Genomic DNA, 27,348 nt, shown 5'->3' on the forward strand with positions numbered 1-27,348 from the left:
AAGTTAAATAAAATATATTAAAACAATACTTTAAAAAGTAAAGTTTTTATGAATGCCATAAATCAGCTTCTTTTCCTGTATGTTTTTCAAAACTAGGTTGTCCTGGTTATCTGCAGTAGCTTTAAGAAGCAGGGAACACACACCTAATTTATCCAAAATTAAATTCACAGCATGACTCAGGATTTTTTTATTTTTCAGTCGTGAAATGGCAACCTCAGGTGGATTTTTTGAATTATAATGAGTAAATAAGAGTTAATCAGAAGAGGCCATACTGAAAAGTTTGTCGCCACCATCTCTGCGCATTACAAATTGTTGTTTTGGTCTGCATGCTCCTCTTTTCCTCCCTTTATTGGTGTTGGAATCCGTAAGCATGTGGAAAACATGAATATTCCTAAAGTATTAATATTCAAATATTATGGCTAAAAATAGAAGACATCATTTTAGTTAAACCAAAATCAAAGGTCTTCTCTGGTGGAAAACTGCACAAATTCCATACATCTAAGCTGTTGCAAACAATAGTCTTGATGATTCCAAGAATACCATCCCCATGCAGAGTTACACAGATGGAAACAGCTAAAGGTCTTGGAATGCAAATCCTGTTGCTCTGCTCCCAGCTCAGGATGTCCACTGGAGAAAGAGGAGGAAATTATTTTCATTAATTTTCAATCAAGTGTTGGAGCAAAATATTCAAGTTTTTTCTTCCCAATATAAAAGATAAAAAGTTGATTTGATTTGGTGAGTTAGTGAAGTCACAGCTTAAAGTCTAGAGAAAGCAGGTGTTCTCCTCTTAATATATAGGATATATTAGAATATTAATATATATTAATATATTAATATATGTAGGATAACTGTAAAAAATAAATTCCAGGATACTCTTGAATTGGTGGTAAAGATCCTCATGATTTCACCTGGAATCTTGTTAGCGTCGATAGGACAGAGTGTTGTGAACAATGCATTGCAGACTTTCTGCCAGAGTTACCTGTTCTGCGTGTTGCAGTCCCTGCCTGCTCACACAGCCTTGGTTTCATTAACAGCTCCTGCTAAACTGAGCATTTCCTAATATTGGCCTGGTAATCTGATGCATTCATAGACAACACAAGTAATTCATCCTTGAAAAATAAAGAGCAGTCAAGTGCCTTTCTCTGAGATCCATATGAATGTTTTCTGTCTGTTACTGAGCTTCAGTTTCTCTAGAAACAGAGATAAACACCAAAACACTCAGGGAATTTTTTCAGCCTGGAAATACCCACCTTGCAGCCTAAATCCACAGGCAACCCAGGAATTTTGCAGCTTTATAGTGAATTAATAACATTTCATTCTGAATAAAACCAAACCTTCTTCTCATACCTGCATGGGCAGGTGAATGTCACTGCAGGGGACCTCAGCCCACTCTGACAGGCAGCTGCCAGGCTCAAAAATAGCCCATTTCATACAGCTTTCATCAAAATAGGGTTTTGCACAGCAGAGAGCAGGGGTGGATAGGGACTGTGCCTGTGCATCCTATGGAGCTGGGATGTGACACCTGGGGTAGCTCCACAAACCTTTGCTGCAGTTTGGTAGCAGAGAACAGGATGTGAAACAGAGACTTTTCGCCTTCTATTTTATAACTCCCAGCAGTGCCTGTAGATTTCCCCTTGGCTTTGGTAGGTGCAGCACAAACATTGAATTAAATGATATTTTACGGACCGAACATGCAAAAGCAGCTTGCTTTTATTTTCAGCTTGCCTTTATTTTCAGCTCAGACCTGGCACAGGTCGTTCTGGGTAACTTTTGGGTGCAGGGAATGTTGAGATTGTTCACAGAGGAAAATGCACCAAAGTGCAAAACCATTCTCAGGATTGCACCATGAGATTGATTTCCAAACCTCTCCTGAGGACCAAACTTGTTAAAAAAAGGCAGGCAGCTCCCAGCTATGCAATTTACTCCCAGCAGAGATCTGTCAGAGCCTGAGACTTCTTCCAGTTGGAGTATGATGAAAGATGCAACACTCTATAAGGAAATGCAATTAAAACAATCAGACAATGAAACCAAAATCCTCCCAGCTATTCCTTCCTCTGGCTTTCCTTGTACATCCTGTCTCTTCTCTGTTTTGGATAATTGAATAGAAAGCTCTTTGAAATGAGGAACTGTCTACATTTTAGCTTTTATGTAAGACTGAGATCACTGTTGGTGCTTTAGAAAATGCATTCATTTTTAGCATTTGTCTTTACTACCTCTGAAGGAGGCATTTGGCCCTGGATTTGTGTGAGAACCCTCCTAAGGATGAACGAAGCAATAGCAGCGTGAATTGACAGCATGTAACATTTTTCCAGAAGGATTTTAGTTTGTTGTGAACTAAGGAGGAGTTTGGGAAATCTCATGTCTTGCAAGTTTGTGCCTAACAATGCAAAACTGCACCTGAAAGCTAAATACAACCAGGATGAGATTGTCAGGTACATTCTCACTGCCCAGGGCGGTGGTGGAGTCCCCATCCCCGGAGGGATTTAACAGAGGTGTGGATGTGGCCCTTGGGGACAGCAGTGGTGAACGTGGCAGTGCTGAGGGAATGGTTGGACTTGATGATTTTTGAGGGCTTTCCCAACATAAATGATTCTCTCATACTTTGATAACCTCATGACATTTTGGTGAGGGATTAAAAAGCCAAACATTTTTCTGCTAATCACAAAACAGAATTTTCCCAGCCTCTTATCTTCCAAAGCCAGAGCTCCAAGCACTGGTTTGCTAAAGTAATAGCATTTGCTTTTCTGTCCTCAAGGATGTGAAGAATTTGGGGCTTAAAGACGTGGTCCTTGGTTCAAAATTGCTCTGTTTGTGCTTAATCACCACCTCTGCAGAGCTCAGCTCTCGGGCTCCCAGACCTCTGTAACAGATGCTATTGTGCACCGGGAGGGACTCTGAGTGAAGTTTCCAGAACAGATTTTAATTAGAAACATAACTTCATACAGTAGCTTGGAACGAGTACAGGGAGGGAGAAAAAAATCCAAGCAAGTGATGGAAAAGAAAACACCAAAAAGAAAAATAAAAGGGCGTTTCAGTGGTGTTTTGTACTGAAAAGCACTTGACAGGAAATACTGTGCATATCAGTGAAAAACTGAGGCATAGAGCAAGCAGTAATAACTCTCTGAGCCCCTGAAAATGGTGTAAATCTGCGTTGCCTCATTGATTTTCCGAGAGCTGCCATTTCTCATTGACCTCAGCACTGCTGTGCTCGTTTATCCCAGGGAGGACCCCGGCCAGCTTGGCGCTGCTGAAATCCAGAAACTTTGAATACTTGTTTGTTTTGTGTTGTTTTGTTGTTGTGGGGGTTTTTTTGTTGTTTTTCCTGTTTAATTAAAATTTAATCAATCTTTTGTTTTGTAGATTGCCCTCCACTTGGTCTAGAGACATTAAAAATTACTGACTTCCAGCTCCATGCCTCCACAGCAAAGCGCTACGGCCTCGGGGCCCACCGAGGAAGGCTCAATATTCAGGTAACATCAATTTTTCCCCTAAGTGGGAGCATGGCTCCAGGTTGTGCTGCTGAATAAAGAGAACCAGTGGATAGTTATTGGTTCTGACTGCTTTGTCAGCTCATGTAATGCAAATGAAGGGGAAACACTGGCACTGTAGAAGTGAGTAGGTTTGATGGATAACCTTTGGGTTCGTGGAAAATCTCCAAAGTTGGTGTAATATATTAATATATGTAGGACAACTGTAAAAAATAAATTCCAGGATACTCTTGAATTGGTGGTAAAGATCCTCATGATTTCACCTGGAATATTGTAAGGCTTGAGCACACTGGGAAAGGACAGAGTGTTGTGAACAATGCATTGCAGAGTTTCTGCCAGAGTTACCTGTTCTGCGTGTTGCAGTCCCTGCCTGCTCACACAGCCTTGGTTTCATTAACAGCTCCTGCTAAACTGAGCATTTCCTAATATTGGCCTGGTAATCTGATGCATTCATAGACAACACAAGTAATTCATCCTTGAAAAATAAAGAGCAGTCAAGTGCCTTTCTCTGAGATCCATATGAATGTTTTCTGTCTGTTACTGAGCTTCAGTTTCTCTAGAAACAGAGATAAACACCAAAACACTCAGGGAATTTTTTCAGCCTGGAAATACCCACCTTGCAGCCTAAATCCACAGGCAACCCAGGAATTTTGCAGCTTTATAGTGAATTAATAACATTTCATTCTGAATAAAACCAAACCTTCTTCTCATACCTGCATGGGCAGGTGAATGTCACTGCAGGGGACCTCAGCCCACTCTGACAGGCAGCTGCCAGGCTCAAAAATAGCCCATTTCATACAGCTTTCATCAAAATAGGGTTTTGCACAGCAGAGAGCAGGGGTGGATAGGGACTGTGCCTGTGCATCCTATGGAGCTGGGATGTGACACCTGGGGTAGCTCCACAAACCTTTGCTGCAGTTTGGTAGCAGAGAACAGGATGTGAAACAGAGACTTTTCGCCTTCTATTTTATAACTCCCAGCAGTGCCTGTAGATTTCCCCTTGGCTTTGGTAGGTGCAGCACAAACATTGAATTAAATGATATTTTACGGACCGAACATGCAAAAGCAGCTTGCTTTTATTTTCAGCTTGCCTTTATTTTCAGCTCAGACCTGGCACAGGTCGTTCTGGGTAACTTTTGGGTGCAGGGAATGTTGAGATTGTTCACAGAGGAAAATGCACCAAAGTGCAAAACCATTCTCAGGATTGCACCATGAGATTGATTTCCAAACCTCTCCTGAGGACCAAACTTGTTAAAAAAAGGCAGGCAGCTCCCAGCTATGCAATTTACTCCCAGCAGAGATCTGTCAGAGCCTGAGACTTCTTCCAGTTGGAGTATGATGAAAGATGCAACACTCTATAAGGAAATGCAATTAAAACAATCAGACAATGAAACCAAAATCCTCCCAGCTATTCCTTCCTCTGGCTTTCCTTGTACATCCTGTCTCTTCTCTGTTTTGGATAATTGAATCGAAAGCTCTTTGAAATGAGGAACTGTCTACATTTTAGCTTTTATGTAAGACTGAGATCACTGTTGGTGCTTTAGAAAATGCATTCATTTTTAGCATTTGTCTTTACTACCTCTGAAGGAGGCATTTGGCCCTGGATTTGTGTGAGAACCCTCCTAAGGATGAACGAAGCAATAGCAGCGTGAATTGACAGCATGTAACATTTTTCCAGAAGGATTTTAGTTTGTTGTGAACTAAGGAGGAGTTTGGGAAATCTCATGTCTTGCAAGTTTGTGCCTAACAATGCAAAACTGCACCTGAAAGCTAAATACAACCAGGATGAGATTGTCAGGTACATTCTCACTGCCCAGGGCGGTGGTGGAGTCCCCATCCCCGGAGGGATTTAACAGAGGTGTGGATGTGGCCCTTGGGGACAGCAGTGGTGAACGTGGCAGTGCTGAGGGAATGGTTGGACTTGATGATTTTTGAGGGCTTTCCCAACATAAATGATTCTCTCATACTTTGATAACCTCATGACATTTTGGTGAGGGATTAAAAAGCCAAACATTTTTCTGCTAATCACAAAACAGAATTTTCCCAGCCTCTTATCTTCCAAAGCCAGAGCTCCAAGCACTGGTTTGCTAAAGTAATAGCATTTGCTTTTCTGTCCTCAAGGATGTGAAGAATTTGGGGCTTAAAGACGTGGTCCTTGGTTCAAAATTGCTCTGTTTGTGCTTAATCACCACCTCTGCAGAGCTCAGCTCTCGGGCTCCCAGACCTCTGTAACAGATGCTATTGTGCACCGGGAGGGACTCTGAGTGAAGTTTCCAGAACAGATTTTAATTAGAAACATAACTTCATACAGTAGCTTGGAACGAGTACAGGGAGGGAGAAAAAAATCCAAGCAAGTGATGGAAAAGAAAACACCAAAAAGAAAAATAAAAGGGCGTTTCAGTGGTGTTTTGTACTGAAAAGCACTTGACAGGAAATACTGTGCATATCAGTGAAAAACTGAGGCATAGAGCAAGCAGTAATAACTCTCTGAGCCCCTGAAAATGGTGTAAATCTGCGTTGCCTCATTGATTTTCCGAGCTGCCATTTCTCATTGACCTCAGCACTGCTGTGCTCGTTTATCCCAGGGAGGACCCCGGCCAGCTTGGCGCTGCTGAAATCCAGAAACTTTGAATACTTGTTTGTTTTGTGTTGTTTTGTTGTTGTGGGGGTTTTTTTGTTGTTTTTCCTGTTTAATTAAAATTTAATCAATCTTTTGTTTTGTAGATTGCCCTCCACTTGGTCTAGAGACATTAAAAATTACTGACTTCCAGCTCCATGCCTCCACAGCGAAGCGCTACGGCCTCGGGGCCCACCGAGGAAGGCTCAATATTCAGGTAACATCAATTTTTCCCCTAAGTGGGAGCATGGCTCCAGGTTGTGCTGCTGAATAAAGAGAACCAGTGGATAGTTATTGGTTCTGACTGCTTTGTCAGCTCATGTAATGCAAATGAAGGGGAAACACTGGCACTGTAGAAGTGAGTAGGTTTGATGGATAACCTTTGGGTTCGTGGAAAATCTCCAAAGTTGGTGTGCAAATCCAGACAGACCTCTGTGAGCAAGCACAGGTGGAGGCAGCTCCCTTCCCAGCTCCAGGAAATCATCCCAGCTCCCTTCAGAATCAGCCTGCAAGGAAGCTCTCACAGCAAGTTTCGTTTTCTTTGTTGTTTGCATGTAATTAATGACAACGGTTAATTGAAAGGGTGGTTTCAAGTGAAACCCTTTCCCTAAGGCAGTTTTTTCAGAAGCAGTGATTATACTATCCAAAAAATGCTTCAGTTCAGGACTCTCTAACATACAATCTTGTCTAGCTTCTTTTATTTAAGATTAAAAATGTGTTTAGGAGCTTTGCAGGACCAAATTCCATTTTGCCATTTCTCATGTTTCTCTTTCCCACTTTCTTATTAGTGCTGTTCTCTGAATTACAGTCTGTCCAGACTAAAAATGCTACTTTGCATGATAAAGCGCAACATTTAAAGCCATAAACAGGATATTAGCACCGAGCCAGCAGTGAACGGTCTCTGAAGTTTATTTAGTTTGTTATCTATTATTATTAGATGCCTCCATTTGTTTTAGTCTCCAGCTGAAGGGGTTTGATATTCATGGGGGCTAAGGCTGGTACTGGGAGGGATGCGCTCTGATCAGCAGTGCCATTCCACATGGCTCCCACTGGAACAGGGAAGACCCTTGGTTAAAATCCCACTGTGCCTCTGCACACACAGCTCTCTGAGCTTCTCTCTGGGAAAAATACCTGCATACCCCTCCTGGGTTTATTTCAGTGTTTGTTTTAATGTATTAAAGTTGGTCAGAAAGCTCAGGAAACCACTTTGGAAAAGCCAGCTGGGGAGTGGGAATGGGCTCTTCCTTTCCAATCTGGTGTGCACGTACAGGGGGGTGTGTGCAAGGTGAGGTCTCACCTGGAGCCTTCATATTTATTGGCTTCTGAGATCCCACTGAGGTAGTTTGCTTCTTTACTTGATATTTTCTGCTAGGAAAAAAACCTCTCATGATCACAAAAACAGGATGCAGATGATATTCAGGGGGGTTCTGGAGGAACATTTAAATATTTTATAACACTCTTGCTTATATAATGGCATAAAACCAAGGACTGTGATGCAAACCTCTCCATTGGTTGTGGCTACTTGTTTTTCATGCTGCTGTTGAAATTCAATTTATTTAACCACAAGACCACACTGGTTTAGACCAGGAGTCCATCCAGTCCTGTCGTCACCAGTACTGTGTTAAAATAAATAGAGAGATGATAAATAAATATATAATATATATATAATAAATAGAGTGTTACCTGTGGCTGATGTTTCCTCTACATATAGTCTCCAGAGAAGCCAAGGGCACAGTCTTTACTGGGAAGCAAAGCAGAAGCAAAATGCCACTCAGCTCTTCCTGAAATTTCCCAAAGCTTGGATTAGACCAAGTGTGATCCAAAGCTTTTTATCCCTACTGAAACTATAGATAGAGAAATTCCCTAACCCCCCTGACCACTTAGGGTTGCTACCATGGCTGGCGCTGTTAGAAAGAAATTGGGCTTGCCTTTATGTTTCTTTACAGTTTTCTTTGGGCTTCATTAAAAATGAACAGGACTAAAACTTTTCCAAACCTAGAACCTGCAGGTCCCTGCCACTGGGGATTCAGTCACCCTCTCACTGGGGTTTCAGGGCTTCGTTTTACTCTGCATGAGGGCTTCTGAATTTCATATTTAGAGCGAATTTGCTTCTAAGCAGGGACAGGTACTGCAGGTGGCTGATGTGCCAGGTGGGTAATGAGCTCCCTGGTGATTTCTCTTTGCTGCTCAGCACAGGAGGTTGCAGCACGCTGGGCAAAGGCAAAAGGCACTGGGATTTAAGCTGCTGTGTTTTCCTGCTGTTCAGAACTGAGCAAGAAGGAAAACACTTGGCCCAGCTCGGTAACACTGATGTGCCTCTGGAATTCTGTGAACATGTTATGCTGTGGGTGTGGTGACAAGCAATTTTATGGGCTGCTGCTTTGTCCAGTGATCTGGATATCAACACAGAGCTGTCACAATGTTCATGGGACTGTGATGTTCCCCCCCGAAATAATACAAAATCCTCTCTCTGCCCAACCTCATCATCTGATTTGAAGTCAGCTGAGGAGCTCAGGGCTCTCCCCAGGTAACTGGCACTGCCTCAATTCACAGGGAATTTGCAGAATAATTAAGTTTTTCCAAAGCTTTTGAAGGTTTGTTTTGGTTTTTTCCTTTTTCCTGTTTAGATTATCTGAAGCACATGAAATGAATCAGTTGGTGTGTGCTTTATTCCAAAGAAGGACTGGCTTAAAATTGGATCAGACCTTGTAGGATCTACTTCTCTTGTGCCCTTGCATTGTGTGGGACCTGATTTTGATGCCAGTCCTGCCTGAATATGGGGATTAAGGTGGTGTTTCTCAAGGGCAGAAGCTGTGTTAGCAAAGCCCCATATTCTGGAGATCTAGCTGCAACTGCAATAGTGGCACAACCAGTAGTAATTTAACATCATCAAGAGAAATCATGGCATAAAATAATATTAATTGAGGCTCTCTGCCTTCGGGGATCAAATTAATTAATATTTGTCACTTATACAATAATTAAGAGTGGTTGAAACGTGAATAATTAGTCAAACTATGTTTCTTCCCCTTCCTCATTTTCCTTGTTAGGGAAATCCAAACATTGAAGATTAACCAAGTAAAGCAATCCCGTGTCTGCAAACACAGGTATTTGTGTATAAAGGAGACCTCCCAGAGCCTAAAGAGGTTCCAAGAGAGCTGCAGAGGGACTTGGGACAAGGGATGGAGGGCCAGGACCCAGGGAATGGCTTCCCAGTGCCAGAGGGCAGGGCTGGATGGGAGATTGGGAAGGAATTGTTCCCTGGGAGGGTGGGCAGGCCCTGGCACAGGGTGCCCAGAGCAGCTGGGGCTGCCCCTGGGTCCCTGGCAGTGCCCAAGGCCGGGTTGGACGGGGCTTGGAGCAGCCTGGGATAGTGGAAGGTGTCCCTGCCCGTGGCACGGGGTAGAACAGGATGATCTTTAAGGTCTCTTCCAACCCAAACCATTCCATGATTCTATGATTTCCTTCTCGGGTCTGTCTGGTTCCTTTTGAAAAGCTGCATTATCAAATCTCCAGGAAAAGACAAAACTACTGGAGATCCACTTGCAGCCCGTGTGTTTTAGTTCTTCCCTACTGGCAGTGGTTGCTATAAATACCTGTGATGAGTAATGCTTTTTTTTTCCCCTCCCAAACTTCCTATGGTAAAATAATTTTTTTGATCATCTTGCTGGGAATGGAAAAGATTTTAAGTAGAGGTGGTTTGATATTTGGTGTATTTTTACTGCTGTTCCAGCTGATTTCTGGCAGAAGACTGGAATTTCTTTCTTTGAATCATTTTGGTAGTATCATCTCTCTCCTCATTATAGAAAAAGTCTTTTAAAACAGTGGTAATGTGAGCAAGTTTTTATTCTGCCTTGCAAACATCTAATTTGGAAGAGAAACATGAATTAAAATCCAAAGTCACATTATTTGTAAAGTAATTGTAACCTTCATCTTATTTTCTGGATACACAACAAGCAGCTGATTTGGTTCAGCTGAATTACAATTTTCAACTTTCACACTTGGGAATAACTTCTTTGTGAGTGACAGAACAAAGTCTCTCTTCCTCTATCCAAAAGGTATTTTTTTCATAAGATACTGCATATTGAGAAACATTTTTGCATTTGGCTGCAAATGAAACACAAACTGGGTTAGACTTGGAGTTATTCTTGAATATTCTGTGAAGGGAAAAAGGATTTGCTCAAGACTTTGCCCTGGCTTCCAGTTTTTGTTAGCTCCTTCAGCCTCTTGCTTATGAAGATAATTTAAGTATCCATGACATAACTTGAATCTATTCTTTCCAGTAATTCAATATGGATTTTTTTAAATTCAAGTAAACACCTTGCTGAGGAAAGGTATCTTGATCTGTGTTATTTGATAGAATACTTGGTGATAACTGTACCCACCTCTCAGGAATGATAATTTTCCCAAAGAAATTTAATAGGAATTCTAGTTACTAAATATTTGCTTGAGTTTATAAGTTTATTTATTTTATTGAAATAGTTTTTTGAGGTGGCCATAGGGCAAATTAAGCACCTTCAGAAAAAAATATAGACTTGAAGCTTGAGAGGAGAAATTGTAGCACAGATTTCTTGATTTTTTTTCCTTCAGAAACATTTCTAGAAAGAGCTCCTTGATTGAAGTCCCCTTTTTCAAGTAGTATTCTGTGCTGATTAGACTCAGACACCTGCTTCTTTTTACCTGTAAAAATCATTTTCTTACCTTCAGAGAAGCTGATATCAGAAAATAAGAGAGCAGGAAGGACTAGAAGCATGGTTTCTCCTTTTCTTTCTTTTTTTTTCTTTTTATGGTATCTTTGCCCCTATTTAAGGCCAGAGTATTTTAAGCTGTGGATAACTAAACTCCCCATATTTTATGTGCAACTTAACTTTATTTAGGCCCAGTTGAAACCATGGATACTCATGTTTGTAACCTAGGTGGGAGGGTTTTTTTTAATAAGCACTTTTTCCTTCTGCTTTCCTCTTCTCATTGTAATGTGGAGGAGAGCTCTGCTCCCTGATATGCATCACACCCATGGGAAACACCCTCAGCTTGAATAAGGACCAGGGATTGGGAGATGGGGGGACTTGTTCAGCGGAACTGGTGGAATTTCCCCGGTGGCTCTGTAGATCTTAACACTTCCTGGCAAGCGTTGGTTTTTAAAGCCTGAGGCTACTTCAAATTCCATCGTATTTTAAATTGCATTGAAACCTTTTCTTGCAAAGGGTTATAACTCAGGTCAGTGACCATGTTTATATTCTCATGTTTTCCCATTGTTCTGCTCTCCCTGAAGAATTTATCTCCCATTGTTAAAAGGCTTTTTCTCTGTGTTTTTTTCTTTGACTTCTATACAAACTTCCCCTTAAAGTATCAGACCTAATGCATAGGAGTAGGTGGCTTAATTTAATTTTGCTAGATGGAGGAATACAAATAACTTTTAGGCTGCCTTATCTCAGATCTGAATACCTGAGAAAATGAGAAGGTTTAGGAATTGAATCAGTGTCCTGTGTTTTGCAGCACTTCCTTCAGATCCCATCAGGCTCACACTGGGAAAAGGGATTAACCACTGCATCCTCTCTGAGTTAGAGCCACCCAATGCCCATTTGGGTAGAAACAGTCTGTAAACCTCTTCATGTTCATTTGGGAAATATTTAGCAATATCCATTCTTGGAATTGCATGGATGGTGATGGTAAATCCACATACACCACAGATGAAATTCCACAAAAACACATGTAGCCTCAGAGGACCACATGGCAAAGCTTCTGTGCTGTTTATGGCAGTATCCAGCTGGGTGCCAAACATTTCCTGGGTTTTAGAAGGAAAATAAATCTCTGAGGGCTTCAGATGCTATGTTTCATTAAATTCTAGTTCAGATTTATTAGGAAAACAGCTTACCCAAAATACCTTCAGCTATTTCTTTGAAAATGCTGGGAAGGCTGTTTGTGGTGGGTTTCCCAGCAGAAACTGGGATACAGATTTGTACTCAAGTTGGGGAACAGCCAGACATTCCTGAATTTTTAACCTTTGCCACCCTAGCTATGAAAATTAATAATTCTGGTCCTGGTGGGAAGTCGTGTTACTGTTTCCGTATGCCCTCCACTCTACTCTGCTGCTTCCAGGGAAAATGGGATTGTCTAATCACCGACCATTATTTACATGGGCTGGAGCTGGCTTTTTAGAAATGTCAAAGCTCTGCAGACCATGTGGCTAATTTGTTCTGGATAAAGGCTCTATCAGGCCACAGGCACAGACAGGTGATCAGACTGGAGCTCTGTTTATCTTTTCTGACTTAAATTTATACAAAAGCATTCTTAGTTTTCAAAGGAACTTCCCAGAATTTCCTGCCCCGCTTTGAGTAAGGAAATATTTTGGTGAGGGCCTCAAGGGTCTCAAAGTGGTGCCAGAGGAGTGAGTGGGATGAGTGATGTGTTCCTTTCTTTTTCCCATGAAAGACCTTCAGTTTCCTAGCTCTGATTTATGGTCAGCTTTGCCTTCTTTTCAGGCAGGTGTTAACGAAAATGATTTTTATGATGGTGCTTGGTGTGCAGGAAGAAATGACCCCTACCAGTGGATTGAAGTAGATGCTCGAAGGCTGACAAAATTCACTGGAGTCATCACACAGGGAAGAAACTCCCTCTGGTCGTAAGTACACGCTGGCTTTTCTCCGTGGGATTCTGAGCTTTCAGGCCAAGGAATTCATGTCCTGATGTGCTTTGGTTCTTCAAGAAAAAAAATCAAAACAGAAAGAGTAGAAATTCTGTGAGACATTGAGAAATTGAATGGGGGAACACTAAAAGGCCAAGTCTTTATATATGGTATAAAATAGAAGTTTAAAGGTCACAAACTTCCATAGTCATTACCTACATCTGAGCCTTTACACTCACCTTGTTGTATTTGCTGGTGTTAAACTTCCTCATTCTTTTCCAATATTCAATTTGATTAGTTTAGATAAAGTTTTGGGCCCTTTTTATTTAGTTTAGAATAACTACTCCGCTTTGAGATGTCTTAATACCTAGGCAATCACCAAGTAATTGCTGTAATTCCAAAATAAAATTATTTTTACATGAGCAGCTAAACCAAACTTTATAGCACTATATATATATATAAAAATAAAATATATTTTATATGTAAATATATTATTTATAATTTTATATTTTTATATTTATGATTAAATTTTATTAACTGTAATAAATATTTTAATTATATGTTTATATATGATTGTATGAAACAAAAAATATATATAAATACTATTTTTGAGCTTTCTGGTCACTGCTCGTGCTAGAGACCGTGTTCATGGCACTGAGAAATAAGTGTTTTGCCCAGATTTGTGTGCATTTACTCCTCTGTGTCTGTTGCTGAGTGTATATGAGGGATGCAGCTATCAGATGCCAGAAACAGGAACTGGAGGTGAGGATTTGGGGTTTTTTTCCTGCTCTATGTGTGTTTTTTTGGCCTTTTAATTTGTCATTGGGTGTCACAGCTATATGTGAGCAAACAATGCCACTTGTGCTGCTGGTCCTTTTGCCCAAGTATGCAGGAGATGCAGAGCCACTCTGACAGATCTGTTCTGTCAGAACTCTCCCTTAGAAAATGAATGTGACATGTGATTAAAGGTAAACCAGAAAAAATGCCACTACAACTTAGGAAAAGAATATTTTTCTTTCAACAGTTTAATTGTCTGTGGGGTTTTTTTGGTTTAATTTCTTTCAGCGTGGCTGTGGGAGTAGGAGCTTATTTGGCAATAAGGTTTCTATATTCATTCCACATTGTTCTGTGGTAGGTAGATAATTACTGTAGCAAAGCCTTACTCTTTTCTTTATTCGTCCTCTTGACATTGCTGTTCCTCTCAACACCAGAGCTGCACTGCTTCATCCTGTCGTGTTTCTATTTTTGGTTCAGCTCTGTTAGGAGTTTGCAGCAGGACCTGACACTCTATTTATAGCTGGTATTCACAGTCATCTTGAGGGGTTTGGGGATTTTTTGCAACCATAGAAGCATAGAAGGGTTTGGGTTGGAATGGACCTTAAAGATCATTGAGTTCCAGCCCCCTGCCCTGGGCAGGGAATGTTGCTTTTGCCCTTTATTTCCCATAAAAAATTGATGGGCAGAACCCTGAGGGTCTGCAGGAAGAGCAGGAGTGGTGGTGGCAGAGCAGGTCCAGGCTCCTTGGGGATTGCTACTCAGCTTTGAGGAAAAACAGGCCCATTTCTGCCTGATAGGAGCAAAGGTGGTTTCAACTGGACCAACTGCACTGCAGGGCAGGTTAATGTTTACCAAAACCCACGTCCTGTAGGACTGAACTGTGTCCCATGGAAGGACCAGGGGAGTGGGGAGAAATACTCCCAGTAAGGGACAGAAGAAGAGTGGGGTAGGACTTGTTTTGGGGTGGGCAAGTTCCTTTGTGCCTGCTTTGCTCAGAAAACAAAGGAGACTCATCGGCTTCCTTGCCTTGCCCTCAGCTGCCGACTGTGATGGTATCAAAAAGAATTGTTTGTGATATGAAAGTTTGTACCAAAAGATGCCCTTCTGTTACCTGAGGCACCTTCCCAGCTTTATGAGGCTGTGTGACAAGATGAGAGTGCTTTCAGACTGATGGAAACATACGTTGGAGAATAATCTTATTGTAGGTTGGAGAGCCAAAAAACCACCTCTCTGATCTGTGTTGTATTAGAAGTGAAAGCCTGCCAAGCAGGGGAGCCGAGGTAAGATTTTTATTTAGTCCAGAGCCTTGGAGACTCCCAGCTTTATATTTTAAAAATAAAAAATCAAGGCGCTGAAGGAGGGCAGGCTTATATTAGATATTGGGAAGGAATTGTCCCCTGTGAGGGGGTTGAGGCCCTGGCACAGGGTGCCCAGAGCAGCTGGGGCTTCCCCTGGATCCCTGGAAGTGTCCAAGGCCAGGTTGGACGGGGCTTGGAGCAACCTGGGATAGTGGAAGGTGATCTTTAATGAGGTGATCTTTAATGTCCTTTCCAACCCAAACCATTCCATGATTCCATGACTCTGGGATACATGCTCTGCTCACATTATGATGTCATAGGGGTAAGGAACCAGTAAATCAACTCTTTTTCTTGAACAAGAATCTTTAACAAATGAAAACATGTACTTCACTGGAAGATCTGCCTACATCAGATTTGTACCTGCCCTGCTCCCTGTAGTTTCCTGCTGCTGACTTAATGAGGACATTTAAAATGCCAAGGCAGGGCAGGCAGGGACACCCTGCTGAATCCTGCATCAAACAGCTGTGCCCTTCACTGCAAGGCTGCAACAGCTGAGTTCTCAGCAGCCTGGCTTTGCTCTCCTGTGTGCAGTGCCACAGCCAGAGCTCTTTTACTGGTGCTGGACTCATCCTTTTCCTCCTTTGGAGCAGCTCTGGCACCTGGAGCATGGTTTTGTTTGTGACCACTCCAGCCAGACACGATCTGCTCACATCCAGCTTTACTTATCGGGTGGTTTTTTGGGGCTTTGTGTGCAATGACAGACTGAAGGTTACACTTCACACAATGCAAAGAGCACAAAAATGCTTGAGGTTGCCACTTCTTGTGTGCTGGCAGGAGCTGCTTCTCCTCAGTCCTTCCTCTTCTGCTATTCCCCATCTGTCTCCTCTGGTGGATTGTGGCTCCTCTCGCCCAGCCCAGGCTTGAGACAGGAGAGCCTTGAGGAGGAAGAGGCCGAGTTGCAGAAACAGCTCTTGAAAACACAGATGACCCAACTGGAGAGAAGGAAACTGAGCCTGGTTTGTAATGAATACTTGGATTGTTTAATCATTTCCTTTTTAAGGAAAAGCACTTCTGAGTCAATTTTTTTGCTCCAACTGCCCGGCTGTGAATTCTGTGATGGTCACACAGAACCAAATCTTTCTGCTCTTTTTTTTTTTTTTTTTTTTTTTTTTTTTTTTCTATGCCTGTAACAAGCCAAAAATAGGCTTTGAACAAAAAATCCTGGATTTGAGGAGTCCTTCCTTTTACCAGTCAAAGCAAGCACGTGGGCTCAGGGGCTGTTGGTGTTCAGGCACCTCAGTCATTCCTGGGAAACCTGAAATCATGGAAAAGTGCTCTTTTGCCACCATAAATGGGCAAATCTGCTTAGCTCATCCAGAAGATCAGCAGATGATGAATTTCACAGAAAAAGTGGAGCCCAGCTGCAAGAACCAGTTCTTTTTGATTTTCACACTGAAGACATCCAAAAGTCAGGAGTGCCACAAGTGCTGGTTAATAGGAATAAAATCCAATGCCTTGAAAGTGGGCAGAATATCAGTTGCTTTGGGGGAGAAATAATATATGCAATTTTTCCTATTGCTGCCAATACATCTTCCAGTTTTAGGAACCAGATTTCTTTAAACAACTGTTCAAGGCTGTAGAGTGGGACACTGGATGCATCACTGTGGAATTGTGCCACTTATTTAAAGCAATGATGTGGTAGTTTAAAATATGCACTCTCTTGACAGAGGGAAAGAAACTATTAATCACTCTTAGCAGTTTGGGAAGAATCTAAAAAAACAGAAGAAACTTGTTTCCCACAAACCCAACTCTCTTCTGATAATTCAGCATCATCTTTTGTATCGAGAGAAAACCCACATGTCAAAATAGAGTCAGTGTGTGCTGACAGTAATTTAAAGCTTGGGGCTGTGTGAATGCAGAGGATGTTTTGGTTTTCAGGGGAGGATGGAATGTTGCAGTGAGCAAGATGTATTTGTGATGATGCATTTTCTAAAACTTAACCTTTTGGTCGTGGTAAATGGTGAACTGCCATGAGTGCCATGGAATGACAAAGCGACAACAACAAGAAAAAGCATGGAGGAAACAATCCGTGCAGAAAGCTGGAATTCCAAAACAAAGTTCTGAAGTTCTTAGGAAAAAATCAGAATAGATTTACTTTCAAGTATGTTCTCTTTAAGACCTTTCATCTTCATGAAAATATTGAAGATTTTTTTATTTTTATGCAACATATTTGTCTTTAAGGAAAAAATGGAGGGGGAACATCTTAATTTTTCAAGTCTGATTTGGGTAGAGATTAGTCTTTGTGTCCTGTAAAATTACAATAGCTCTTCAAAGGTTTGAGGAGACACCACATCATGGTGTTGCTGGCTGGAAAGAATGATTTCCATGTATTTCCTGGTTCTAAATTGACACACTTTTAAGCTGGTCACTTATTTTGATTCATGCTGGAGAAACATTTTCAACTAGAGCTGGTGTAGACACCACTGCACCCTCCCTACTCTGTCACTTGTTTGATTTCCCTCTGCTGCTCTGTAGGGATAACAAGTAACAAATACTGAACAGATTGGATTTTGTGTCTCTTCATGGTTTTGTTAAAGATAAGATTGTTGTGACTGAATAGGGGACTAATTTTGCAATTTTTTGCAACACACCCTTGACCTCAGCCTTCCCTGTGTGCAGTGTAGCTCTTCAAGATGCCCCAGCATCCCTTTTGACAAACTGTCCTGAGGGAATTGTAGGTCTGTAACAAGCTGGGTGCCTTCCAGAGATACAGTTGAGGATAAATTTAGGTCAGTGCAATCTGCTTGCTTGCTTTTAATTTGGGTGGTACAGCATTCTGCTCTTCCTTTAGTGACAAAATGAATGTGTTGCCCCACATTTCAACTTATTGCTGTACTCACCAGCAGTTTCTCAGAAGATGAGATTTGTTTTTAGGCAGTCTGTATGGCAAGGGGGTAATTTTCTTGCTTGCAAGGCAGTGAAAACCAGAGTGACAGAATCCTCAAGGCTGGAAAAGGCCTCTAAGATCATCAAGCCCAACCACTAAAATAACACTGCCAGGGTCCTAGCAGCTATTCCTGGTACTAAGGTCACGGTCTCAGCAGTAACATTGGCTTCCTGAAGAGAGAATCACATGAGCATCTTTAGTATTCTGACAATAACAGAAGACAGAGCAGTGATAATCCTTCCCGTGACACTGTGGTAGCATTTGGGAAAGTGGAGTGGATATTTACAGGTATTTGAGCTGTTACTACAATCTAAAAAAACAGAATTTTGCACCGCACACATGAAGGCTCCAAATTCAGCAGTGCGATGCTGCTCGTGAGAGCAGAGAAGAATAAACCCTAAACCCTGCCCAGCTCACAAGTACAACAGACAAACTTGGCACTGATTTTTGGAGCAGTTCCTCCTGTCCCCACGCAAAGGCTGTGAAAACGCACCCTGGTGAAACTTCAACAAGTTCAGTGGATATGTCTCGATGTTCTACCCAAATCCTGTAACAAAACAAGCAGCTGCTGTGTGCAGACTCGAGTTGTTCTGGTGCATTAAATCAGTGCTAACTGTTACTTGCCCTGACTGGGTGACAGGACTGCAGAGATTATTACAACTTTCCCGAAGTCAGCCTCATGGAGTGAATTGTTCCAAATCCATAGAAATCATGTCAAGTGTATTGATGGGAGTTATAAAACAACCTGAACTCAGTGCAGGAAAAGCTCCCTTGATATAATAATGTCAGCAGTTACATGTTATACTAATGTTTATGATTGGTTTATTTAAGAAGTTGTATTTTCTGTTGACTGTGGCTCGGTGGATCCTTCTCAGGGGCTTTCATGAGCCAGCCTTTGGCAGCTGCCCCTCCAGTGCTCTCCATCTGTTTAAGTTCAACCCCTGTGCCCTGTTGATTTTCCAGCTCAGTTCTTGTCCCCTGCCCAGGATTTTGTCACAGCATTGGTCACCGCTGATGAGCACTCCCCACCCCTCGTGGCACAGGGGAGCTGCCTCAGTGACCAGCTGGGGTGATCCTGTGTGGGTGGGGTGCTGACAGTACACCCAGAGACACTTCTATGCTTTCACAAGTTTGTTTGACAAAAGTGTCAGGGCTGATGCTGCTCTGTTGTGGGTCTGATTTGTCACAGGGATCCTCTGCCCAAGCCTCGGTGACTCACTGGGAGGGAGCAGGTCACTGCAGCCCCCAGGGACAGCTCCTTCCTGCTCACTCTGCGCTCTCCAAGGGTGCTGAGGAGTGGACAGAACCTTCCTGCACAGTGAGACTCATTGGGGATGCTCACAAGTGGAAGAAAATCTTTTTAACCTCCACAGAAGGGACTTGAAACCAAAAGAGCCGAAGCCTTTTGGAAAAGGCGACTTCAAATGAATGTAGGCATCTGCTGCAGCAGATTACTCACACTTACTCATCACAGCCTGGAGTTGTGTATTTGCCACGTGCGTGATGACTTGTAGCAATGAGAATGGTTGTGTGGGGGTCACGTTGGGGACATCAGGCTCCTTGCCCCTCCTCTGGTGGCCTTGCCAAACCAGCGTCCCTTCCACACGCACCAAGTGGCACTCGGCCACGTCTCTGTGGGCTTGGGAGCAGTGAGACCTCAGCTGTGGACACAAACAGCCGTGTTTGTTTGCTGGTTACTCTCAGGGCTTTTGTTTTTCCTTTATTTTCACATTCACGTAGTGAGGCAGTGCCTATAAAGTCGGGATTTTTCTCCTCAAATACATGAGGTGTTTGCAAGGGTGGGATAGGCACAAAAACCCCCGAACAATTCAAAATGCCCCAATAGGAGGTTCAGAAGAAAAGGCATCACAGCTTGGTTGTGTCCAGCAGATACAGAGGATCTGGTGTAGGAAGAATTTCAAACTCATGCAGATCTCGTTGCAAAGAGTGGCCCAAAATGATGGGTGTTAAGACCAAAATGTTTGGGGCAGAGGATGTCTCTGACCCTGGCACCTTCAGACATTACAGGCTGAATGTACAACAGCAAAAACAAACACCCACATCTGGCACCAGATCTTCTAGAAAGACATAAAATTCTTGTAAAAACCTGTCTGTAAGTTGCAGATGTTGGGTTGGAAAGGTATTTGCAACCCCAACTCCTGTTTATTGAGTAAAGCTTTGAAAAATCAGTGCTGAATTCATTTCATGCAAGTGAAATTCTGGCCCTGAGCTTTTCTTCATAGGGCCTCCAAAGAGATGGATTTCACAGCAGTACATTCATTTAAGTCAGCTAGAAGCAATTTTAAAAATTAAACATTCAAAGATTTCAATTATTAAAAAACTACCCTTGCTGGCTGGTCAATCTTCATCTCCTAAATCATATTTATTTTAATTAGTTTGCAAAACTTGCTGGGATACCTGTGGTTTGCCTGGCAATTCTTTGACTTGGCTTGTTTGGAAGCTGTTTGGCAGTGGGTGGTTTAAAATTTTATCAGCATAAATATTATTATAGAATATTTATAGAATTTTAATATTAATGGTTTTACATTTAATTGCATGAGAGTAAAAATTAATTTTTCAAGTAGAAACCCATTTAATTGCCAGCATGCTGATTTTGTTCCATGAGTACCATTTAGTACAAGGCTTGTCCAGCATGGTTTTGGTATAGAGATTTTGCTATTTCAAGTATTTTGGCTTGTCAATTTGTATATTATTGCTGGGCACACATTTATTTGCCTGGCTGGTTCTATTTTATATTAATTTTAGGGGTTTGTATTGCAGATAAATCAGGTTAGCCTGACAGCAGAAGAATAAAATGCTCAGCTGGAGCCAGGTCTATTGTAGATGATGATCATGTGAGCTCTGCTGGTGTTTGCTGGTCTCATCCCTAGAATGTCAGAGAACCGTGGAAGAGTTCAGGTTAGAAGGGACATTAAATATCATCCAGTTCCAATCCCCCTGCCATGGGCAGGGACACCTTCCACTGTCCCAGGCTGCTCCAAGCCCCAATGTCCAACCTGGCCTTGGGCACTGCCAGGGATCCAGGGGCAGCCCCAGCTGCTCTGGGCACCCTGTGCCAGGGCCCCACCTCCCTCACAGGGAAGAGTTCTTTCCCAATATCCCATCCAGCCCTGCCCTCTGGCTGTGGAAAGCCATTCCCCCTTGTCCTGGCACTCCATGACCTTGTCCCAAGCCCCTCTTCAGCTCTCTTGGAGCCTCTTTAGGCACTGAAAGGGGCTCTAAGATCAATCCAGAGCCTTCTCTGGGCTGAACGACCCCAATTCTCTCAGCCTTTCCAGACAGGAGAGCTGCTGCATCCCTTCAATCTTCTTTGTGGCCCATCTCTGCCGCTGTGGGCTTGAGCTTGTGCTCACCAGCACCTGCCAACCTTCCTTGTTTACCTCAAATCACATGGGGTTTCCTAGATGTGGAAAAGCATCCTCAGAGACGAGGATCAAAGTGTCAGATTTATTTCACTTGTTGCTTGTTTAGCCTTCCATGATAGAGAAGCTTGGCCTTAAAATATTACAAGCAGCAGGTGCTGCTCAAACAGAATAAACCCAAACAGCCCCAGTTCTCAGCTGACCCACTGCCTGCTGGAGCCTGGGCAGGAAAAAGCCTGGCATCCCTCCATGCTTCCCATTCAGCACTCGCTGTGTGTTCTGCTGAGCTGGGATTCAGCCTCGTGTCCAACACACAGAAAGAAAAGTCAGGAAATTGTATCAGTGAAGGCAAGGCTGGAAGATGTTTTGTTGTTCTGGTGCTGTCATGCTCGTTTTGCCTTTGCTCAGTAGCCTGATGCTGTGGTTAGATAAGGAAAAGCTGATTGTTGGGACAGGAACCTGCCAAGGCTGTAGGAGATCTGCTTTTAATTCTCTGCTTTCATTCAGGTTTACTCTCTGTGTCTCTGGGCAAGTTGTTCAATCCCTCAGCTTTTCTTTTCGGATGCAAATGGAAAAGCGGGACACTTCCATGCATCACAAGAGACTGCATTTGATATTGAAGGTGTTCAGATAAGCTTTGTCTAAAGCCAGTGCATTACATGATAAAAACCAAGTAATTAGTAATAATTCAAAAATCCGCCACATTAAGTGAATTTGAATTATATTTTGATTTTTGCATTTACTGTCTCTGAAAGGAATTGATTAATGTTGGCAGTGGATACTGAGATTTTTCAGATAGGCTGCTTCTGAAAAGATACGGCTGGCATAAATTTTAAAAGGGACTATTACTGGGATGCACCTGAATCCAAAGGACCAGTGTCAAATCTGTGCCTCGTGATCTTTTTCCAGCATTGAGGAAGTTTGTGAGGCAGAAGTGGCACTTTGTGACAGAGGGTGATGAACTGGGGGTAACCTCGAACACTCGTGAATTGTCACGCAATGGCTTCTGTACGGCCTTGCCCTCTGCCAAGAAAGCTCGATAATTAACGCACTCTTTTCTGAATGCTGGCCTAGGACTTCCCTGCAACTCTGTCTCCTCATCTCTATAAACCCAACAAATATCTGTATTTTCTCCCAGGAGTGCAATGGTAGGTCCTGGGAGATTTTATAGAGTGAAACCAGAGAAGCTTCTCTAGAAGAACAGCAGGGACATCCTGAGTCTTGGAAAACATTACAGCTTTCTTTCAGCCTTTCTTAGACAGCTTTATTGTTCAGTGCTGATGGGCCCCAAAAAGATTGGATGTGACAGAAATCCCTGTCTGCAAATCCCAAACCCGAGGAGATGGATCTTGGTGTCACCAGGTAATCACACAGACAAAACTCCCCAATACTTCTTCTGGCACAAGGCTTTGCTTCAGCTGTCGTGCTCCTCTGATGGACTGCCACAAAAAAGCCTCAAATTTCTGTGCCTACACGAATATGCCACGTGTGTATGGAGCTCCTCGATTCTGGGAAGTGCTGTTCTTGCTGCAGACAGGCTGGAGCATGGGCAACACACCCAGCGGCTTCCTGGGGTCAGCAGCCCTCCTGTGCCACACACGGGTGGGAAAACTGCAGCTCTCAGGGAGATTTAGTGAGCTGGATGTTCTTCTGCTGGTCTGGAGCTGTAGAAGTGTCTGGGATCTGATGATGCTCAGTCAGAAGCCCTGAGCATTAGGCTTTGCTAGTTTTTTTCCAGATCCTCTGACCACAAGAACACACACAGAGTTCCCCTATCCCAGTGGGATTTTAGGCAGAAGGTGCCATTCCTCAGGGGAATCTGAATTTGCAGCAGCCTTCTCAATAGTATCAAAATCTGGGGGTTTTATGGCATTGAGGAAAAAAAAGGGGAAGGATTTCAGCCCCTGGAGGCAGCCTTGCATGGTAGAGCCCATGGGAGAAGGATCTGGTCCCCTGTGACATTTTTATGCTGCTTCTTCCTTACAGGCAGACAGAGTTAATAGTGTATGGTGTGTACCTTCCTACATTGCACTGATTTACCTCATCCATGACCCTCTGAGGTCCTTCTGTCCTGCCAAGACTGGATGCAGTCCATTGGGATTTTAATTGCATTCTGCCTCTCCAAAGCACGTTACTTGCTGCTGCTCAAGATGGAAAATGTGCAGGACTACTTGTTTATGTTTTCCTTTGGGAGAAGTTTGAACTTTTGTAATGGTAGGGAGTGAGAAAATCAAAATATTTTAAATAAAAGTCCCAGCTTAGAAATGTTACTGTGACAGCAACGTTTTCTCATGCCAGTAAAGCGAGCATGTTCTTTTAAAACCTCCTATATGTAGCATGATTTTCTTACAAAAGTCTGTTACAGAGTCTGTCCACTGTTGTTGTGGTTTTATGTGACTTTAGTACTCTCTTTGAATTTCTTTGGCAGATGTTGAGCAGTGAGTACGGATGTGTTGTGTTTGTCCTCCTAATCTGATCTGTGCAGTTGAAGTGAAGTACTGTAGTACTGTAGTACTGTAGTACTTCAGAAGCAATGATGTTATTTGGTTTGTGGCATTGCCTCTTCTGGCCATTTAGCCTGATTTTGAGAGATGGCCAAGAATAGCAAAAAAACCAACCATGCAAAGCCCACACAAAAACCCCAACAAAACAAGCAAGCAAATAAGCCCAGTAAAACCCCCAATATAATTTTGTGTTCATTGAATATGTACACTGCCACCAGCACTCTCCTTCAAACCCAGGACTTTTGCTCTTAAACTTTCCTGTTTCTAGTAATTCAGAAAAAGCTATTTTCCTCTTTTTGGAGTTTTGCTGTTGGCCATTTTATAGAACCATAGACAGGTTTGTGTTGGAAGGGACCTCCAGTCCCACCTCCTGCCATGGGCAGGGACACCTTCCACTGTCCCAGGCTGCTCCAAACCCTGTCCAGCCTGGCCTTGGACACTTCCAGGGATCCAGGCGCAGCCACAGCTTCTCTGGGCACCCTGTGCCAGGGCCTCATCCCCCTCACAGGGGAGAATTTCTTCGTAATATCTGATCCAAAGCTACTTTCTTTCATCACCCTTGTCCTGGCACTCCATGTCCTTGTCCAAAGTCCCTCTCCTTCTTTTTTGTCAGCTCCTTTCTTTGCCAGAAGTAAATCTGCCTTTCTTCAACTTAAGAATACAGAGAAGCTGAGGGAAGAAAATAAAATTCTTTGCAAGAGTCAGTAGAAACTTATCCAGCATGCTGAAGTCACTGTTTATTTTGTTGTGTGTCATTCATCATTTTACAGCCAAATTCTAGAGATGCCAGCATGGCACTTCTCAGCTCTCCAGTAAATCTCCTACCCCAGGAGCCTTTCCACTGAAAGGCTGACAATTAGGATTTTCAGAGTGCTGCTAACTTGTTACAGTTGTTTACCAAATACTAAAGTTGTGTGCATTACAAGTGATAAATGTACCCTTCTTTTCACTATGATAACAAAAAGTTCGGTCTGTTTGGCAATAGTCAAGATTTTTCCATTTAATCTAACATGAATGGCAAAATCTATTCACTGAAGGGGGCTGGTGAAAGAGCTGCAAAGGACTGGTTTAGTGTCTAAAACAGAGCTGGGTTTGTTCAGATTTTTTTTGGTTTGTTCCAAAATCTTAATTTTTTTTTACTTTTGGGGGCATTAGTATAGAACGTCCTGAAGTGATTTTCCAAATCCTTCTAAATACTTACCTCATCTTTCTTTATAGGTGTGTAAAAAAAAATCCCAGAACTCTATTGTCTGTTTTGTACAAGGCTTGGTGAACTGGAGCTGATGGCTTTACTCTTGTTCCATCCTTGTCCCTTTTCGGTCTTCATTAGAAGCCTGACTCTCTTTAGTGAGCACATAAAGGCTGGTTTGTCCCTTCAAACACAGGCACAGTGGGTTTGATGTGTGTGTGTGCTCAGAGGTAGTTTGCTAGAATTATTAAATTATTTGAGTTTAGGTTATTGATTTAGTTCATTTTAAAAGAAAAAACAAAACAAACTGAAGTTGTATTTGTACAGGAGCAGTACAAGGAGAAGTTTTTAGGTGTGTCTGTCCTTCCAGGTACTCCTGATCTCCAGTATTTACACTCTGATGCTTCTCCAATACCTGCCCCAAAGGTGCCTGTTCTTCTCTCCAGTGCTGAGAGCTTTCCTTGCCCTGGTTTGACTCCCAGCCGTGGGAATGTAGCTTAGCCAAGAACCTGTGCTGAAGAAGGGCAGCTCTAGAGCCCTGCTGGTTTCACATGATCAGTTTATATCCATAAATACGGAATTTAATCATCCTGTACTGACTTCACGGTACAAACGTTCCTCCAAGCCACAACTCTCCTCCCAGTGCCTGCCTGACCAGGTGTTAGGGGAAAAAACAAATCACTGCTGCTCTTCCTGAGTAACAAATCTGAGAGGAGAGGTGGGCATTACCTTCTCCGGCCTTGCCCAGGCCTGTACACACATTTCCATGGCTAATGCCCAAGCAGGGTGAAACTCCATGGCTTTAACTCCAGGGTATAGGAAGCAGAATTATACATCTCCTCCTACTCTTCTTTAGATGGATGCACACAAGTCATAACTGAAGTATTTGGCTTTTTTAGATGAAAGGGGATTTTGCTGTAAATCGGATAACATTAGAAAAATCAGCTATTGGGGACTGATCAGGATGTTGTAGGAGTGCAGTAGTCCTGTGATCAATTATCTCACTGTCCCTATCTCTTGCTAATAAATACAAGAATAACTGCAGGCTCCAGTTATTCTTCTATTGAAAGAAATGGAAATTTTGCTGGTTGAAATTCACAGATGTCTCGTCCTCGAGGATTTATTACTTTTTTCCTATCTTCTCTGATAATAATAGCAGAACTAATAAATGCTCTGCAGCTGAAAAGATCATTGAACACTGCATAAATCTGTTCTAGATAAGCCATTTATCCCAAACTCTGCATATAAAAGGAGAGGAGAGCAGCAAGTCTCTCACCTCCTGGAATCCCAGAATATTATCTCACTGGGATTTTGCTCCTATTTGCTAGGCTTTTTGAATTTTCTGTTGAATCCAGATTGGCATGACTTTGCCAAATGGGATTTCCACCGCTAGCAGCTTTATAAGCTTGATTATATTAAATAGTGTGCAGTCATTCTAAGTTATGAAAAGTAACTTATTTATTCTCTGTCTTTTTCAAGGAGTAACTGGGTGACCTCTTACAGAGTGCTGGTGAGCAATGACAGCCACGCATGGACTGCTGTCAGAAACGAGTCTGGAGATGTGGTGAGTAGAATGAAACATGTTTTATGAAGAAGAGCAGAGGTAGGAAAGCAGGGACTGGCCACAGATTACTCAGTGTATGATTTAAAGGCAGCATTTCTCAGTGGTCCCATTGATTTTTAAGAGCAAATCCCAAGGTACAGAAATGGACACAGAATTGTCCAGGGGGAATGGGGAGACTGCACTCATCAAAGAGCAGTTCTGGCCTGAGCCACCATCAGCCTGGACCTGGAAGGTGATTTTATATTTTTATTATCTGTTCCGATTAGGCCAAATTTAGAAACACATCGTCTGAGAGAAGGCAGGCTACAACCATCCCTCCCCCACCAGGTTAGGGAAAAAAATGAATTTTCCTCGAAGGAAAGTGAAAGAGATAAAAACTATTTATTTAACAAACACACAGGAAAAGGGATAATGATGCTAAATGATAAAACCTCTTGCTCTGCTGAGAGAAACCTGGGAAAATTCAGAGTCCTTTTGTAGATCTCTCTCCCCCTCCTTGGAGCTGGGATGGGGTGGTGGGCCCACCTCCAGGGCCACGGCCTCAGTAGAAAGTCCTCCCAATGTATTCTGATGTTGAAACAGTCCAGCAGAGAGAAAAGGAAAAAACGAAGTCCCAGGAAAACATAAGTTCAACTCTCTGGAGGAAAAAGAGCTGAGGAAAAAAAAAAACTGCCAAAAGCTGGCTGGAAAGAAAAGCAAGCCGGGTGCTTCCCTGCCCTCCCGCTCTCCTGCCACAGGTGGAAAAAAAGTCTCTATCTCTGTGTGACCTTGAACAAGCTGCAAACTGCTTTGAAAAAGTTTTGCTCAGTTTTTTCTCCCCCCTCTCAGGCTCAGTTAAAAGGCATAGAAAGGCCCAGGAATTAATTTCTGGCATAGGCAGCGATATGGGATACACATCACAAAGTCACCCCAAGACATTACCAGAACTGCTAAGAGACATTTTGAAGCACTGATGTTGC

General features: G+C 42.6%; 1 protein-coding gene across 1 annotated transcript in view; it reads left to right on the forward strand.

Moving 5' to 3' along the window:
- CPXM2 (carboxypeptidase X, M14 family member 2) overlaps positions 1-27,348 on the forward strand; it is a 72,845-nt gene that overhangs the window by 17,826 nt on the left and 27,671 nt on the right. Inside the window, exons 2-4 of the mRNA XM_017742918.1 lie at positions 3,361-3,470; positions 12,585-12,724; positions 26,305-26,389. Coding sequence (XP_017598407.1) covers positions 3,361-3,470; positions 12,585-12,724; positions 26,305-26,389 — 335 coding nt within the window. The remainder of the gene's footprint in view (positions 1-3,360; positions 3,471-12,584; positions 12,725-26,304; positions 26,390-27,348) is intronic.

Source organism: Corvus brachyrhynchos, unplaced genomic scaffold, assembly GCF_000691975.1.
Source record: "Corvus brachyrhynchos isolate BGI_N302 unplaced genomic scaffold, ASM69197v1 scaffold499, whole genome shotgun sequence".
Taxonomy (NCBI): domain Eukaryota; kingdom Metazoa; phylum Chordata; class Aves; order Passeriformes; family Corvidae; genus Corvus; species Corvus brachyrhynchos.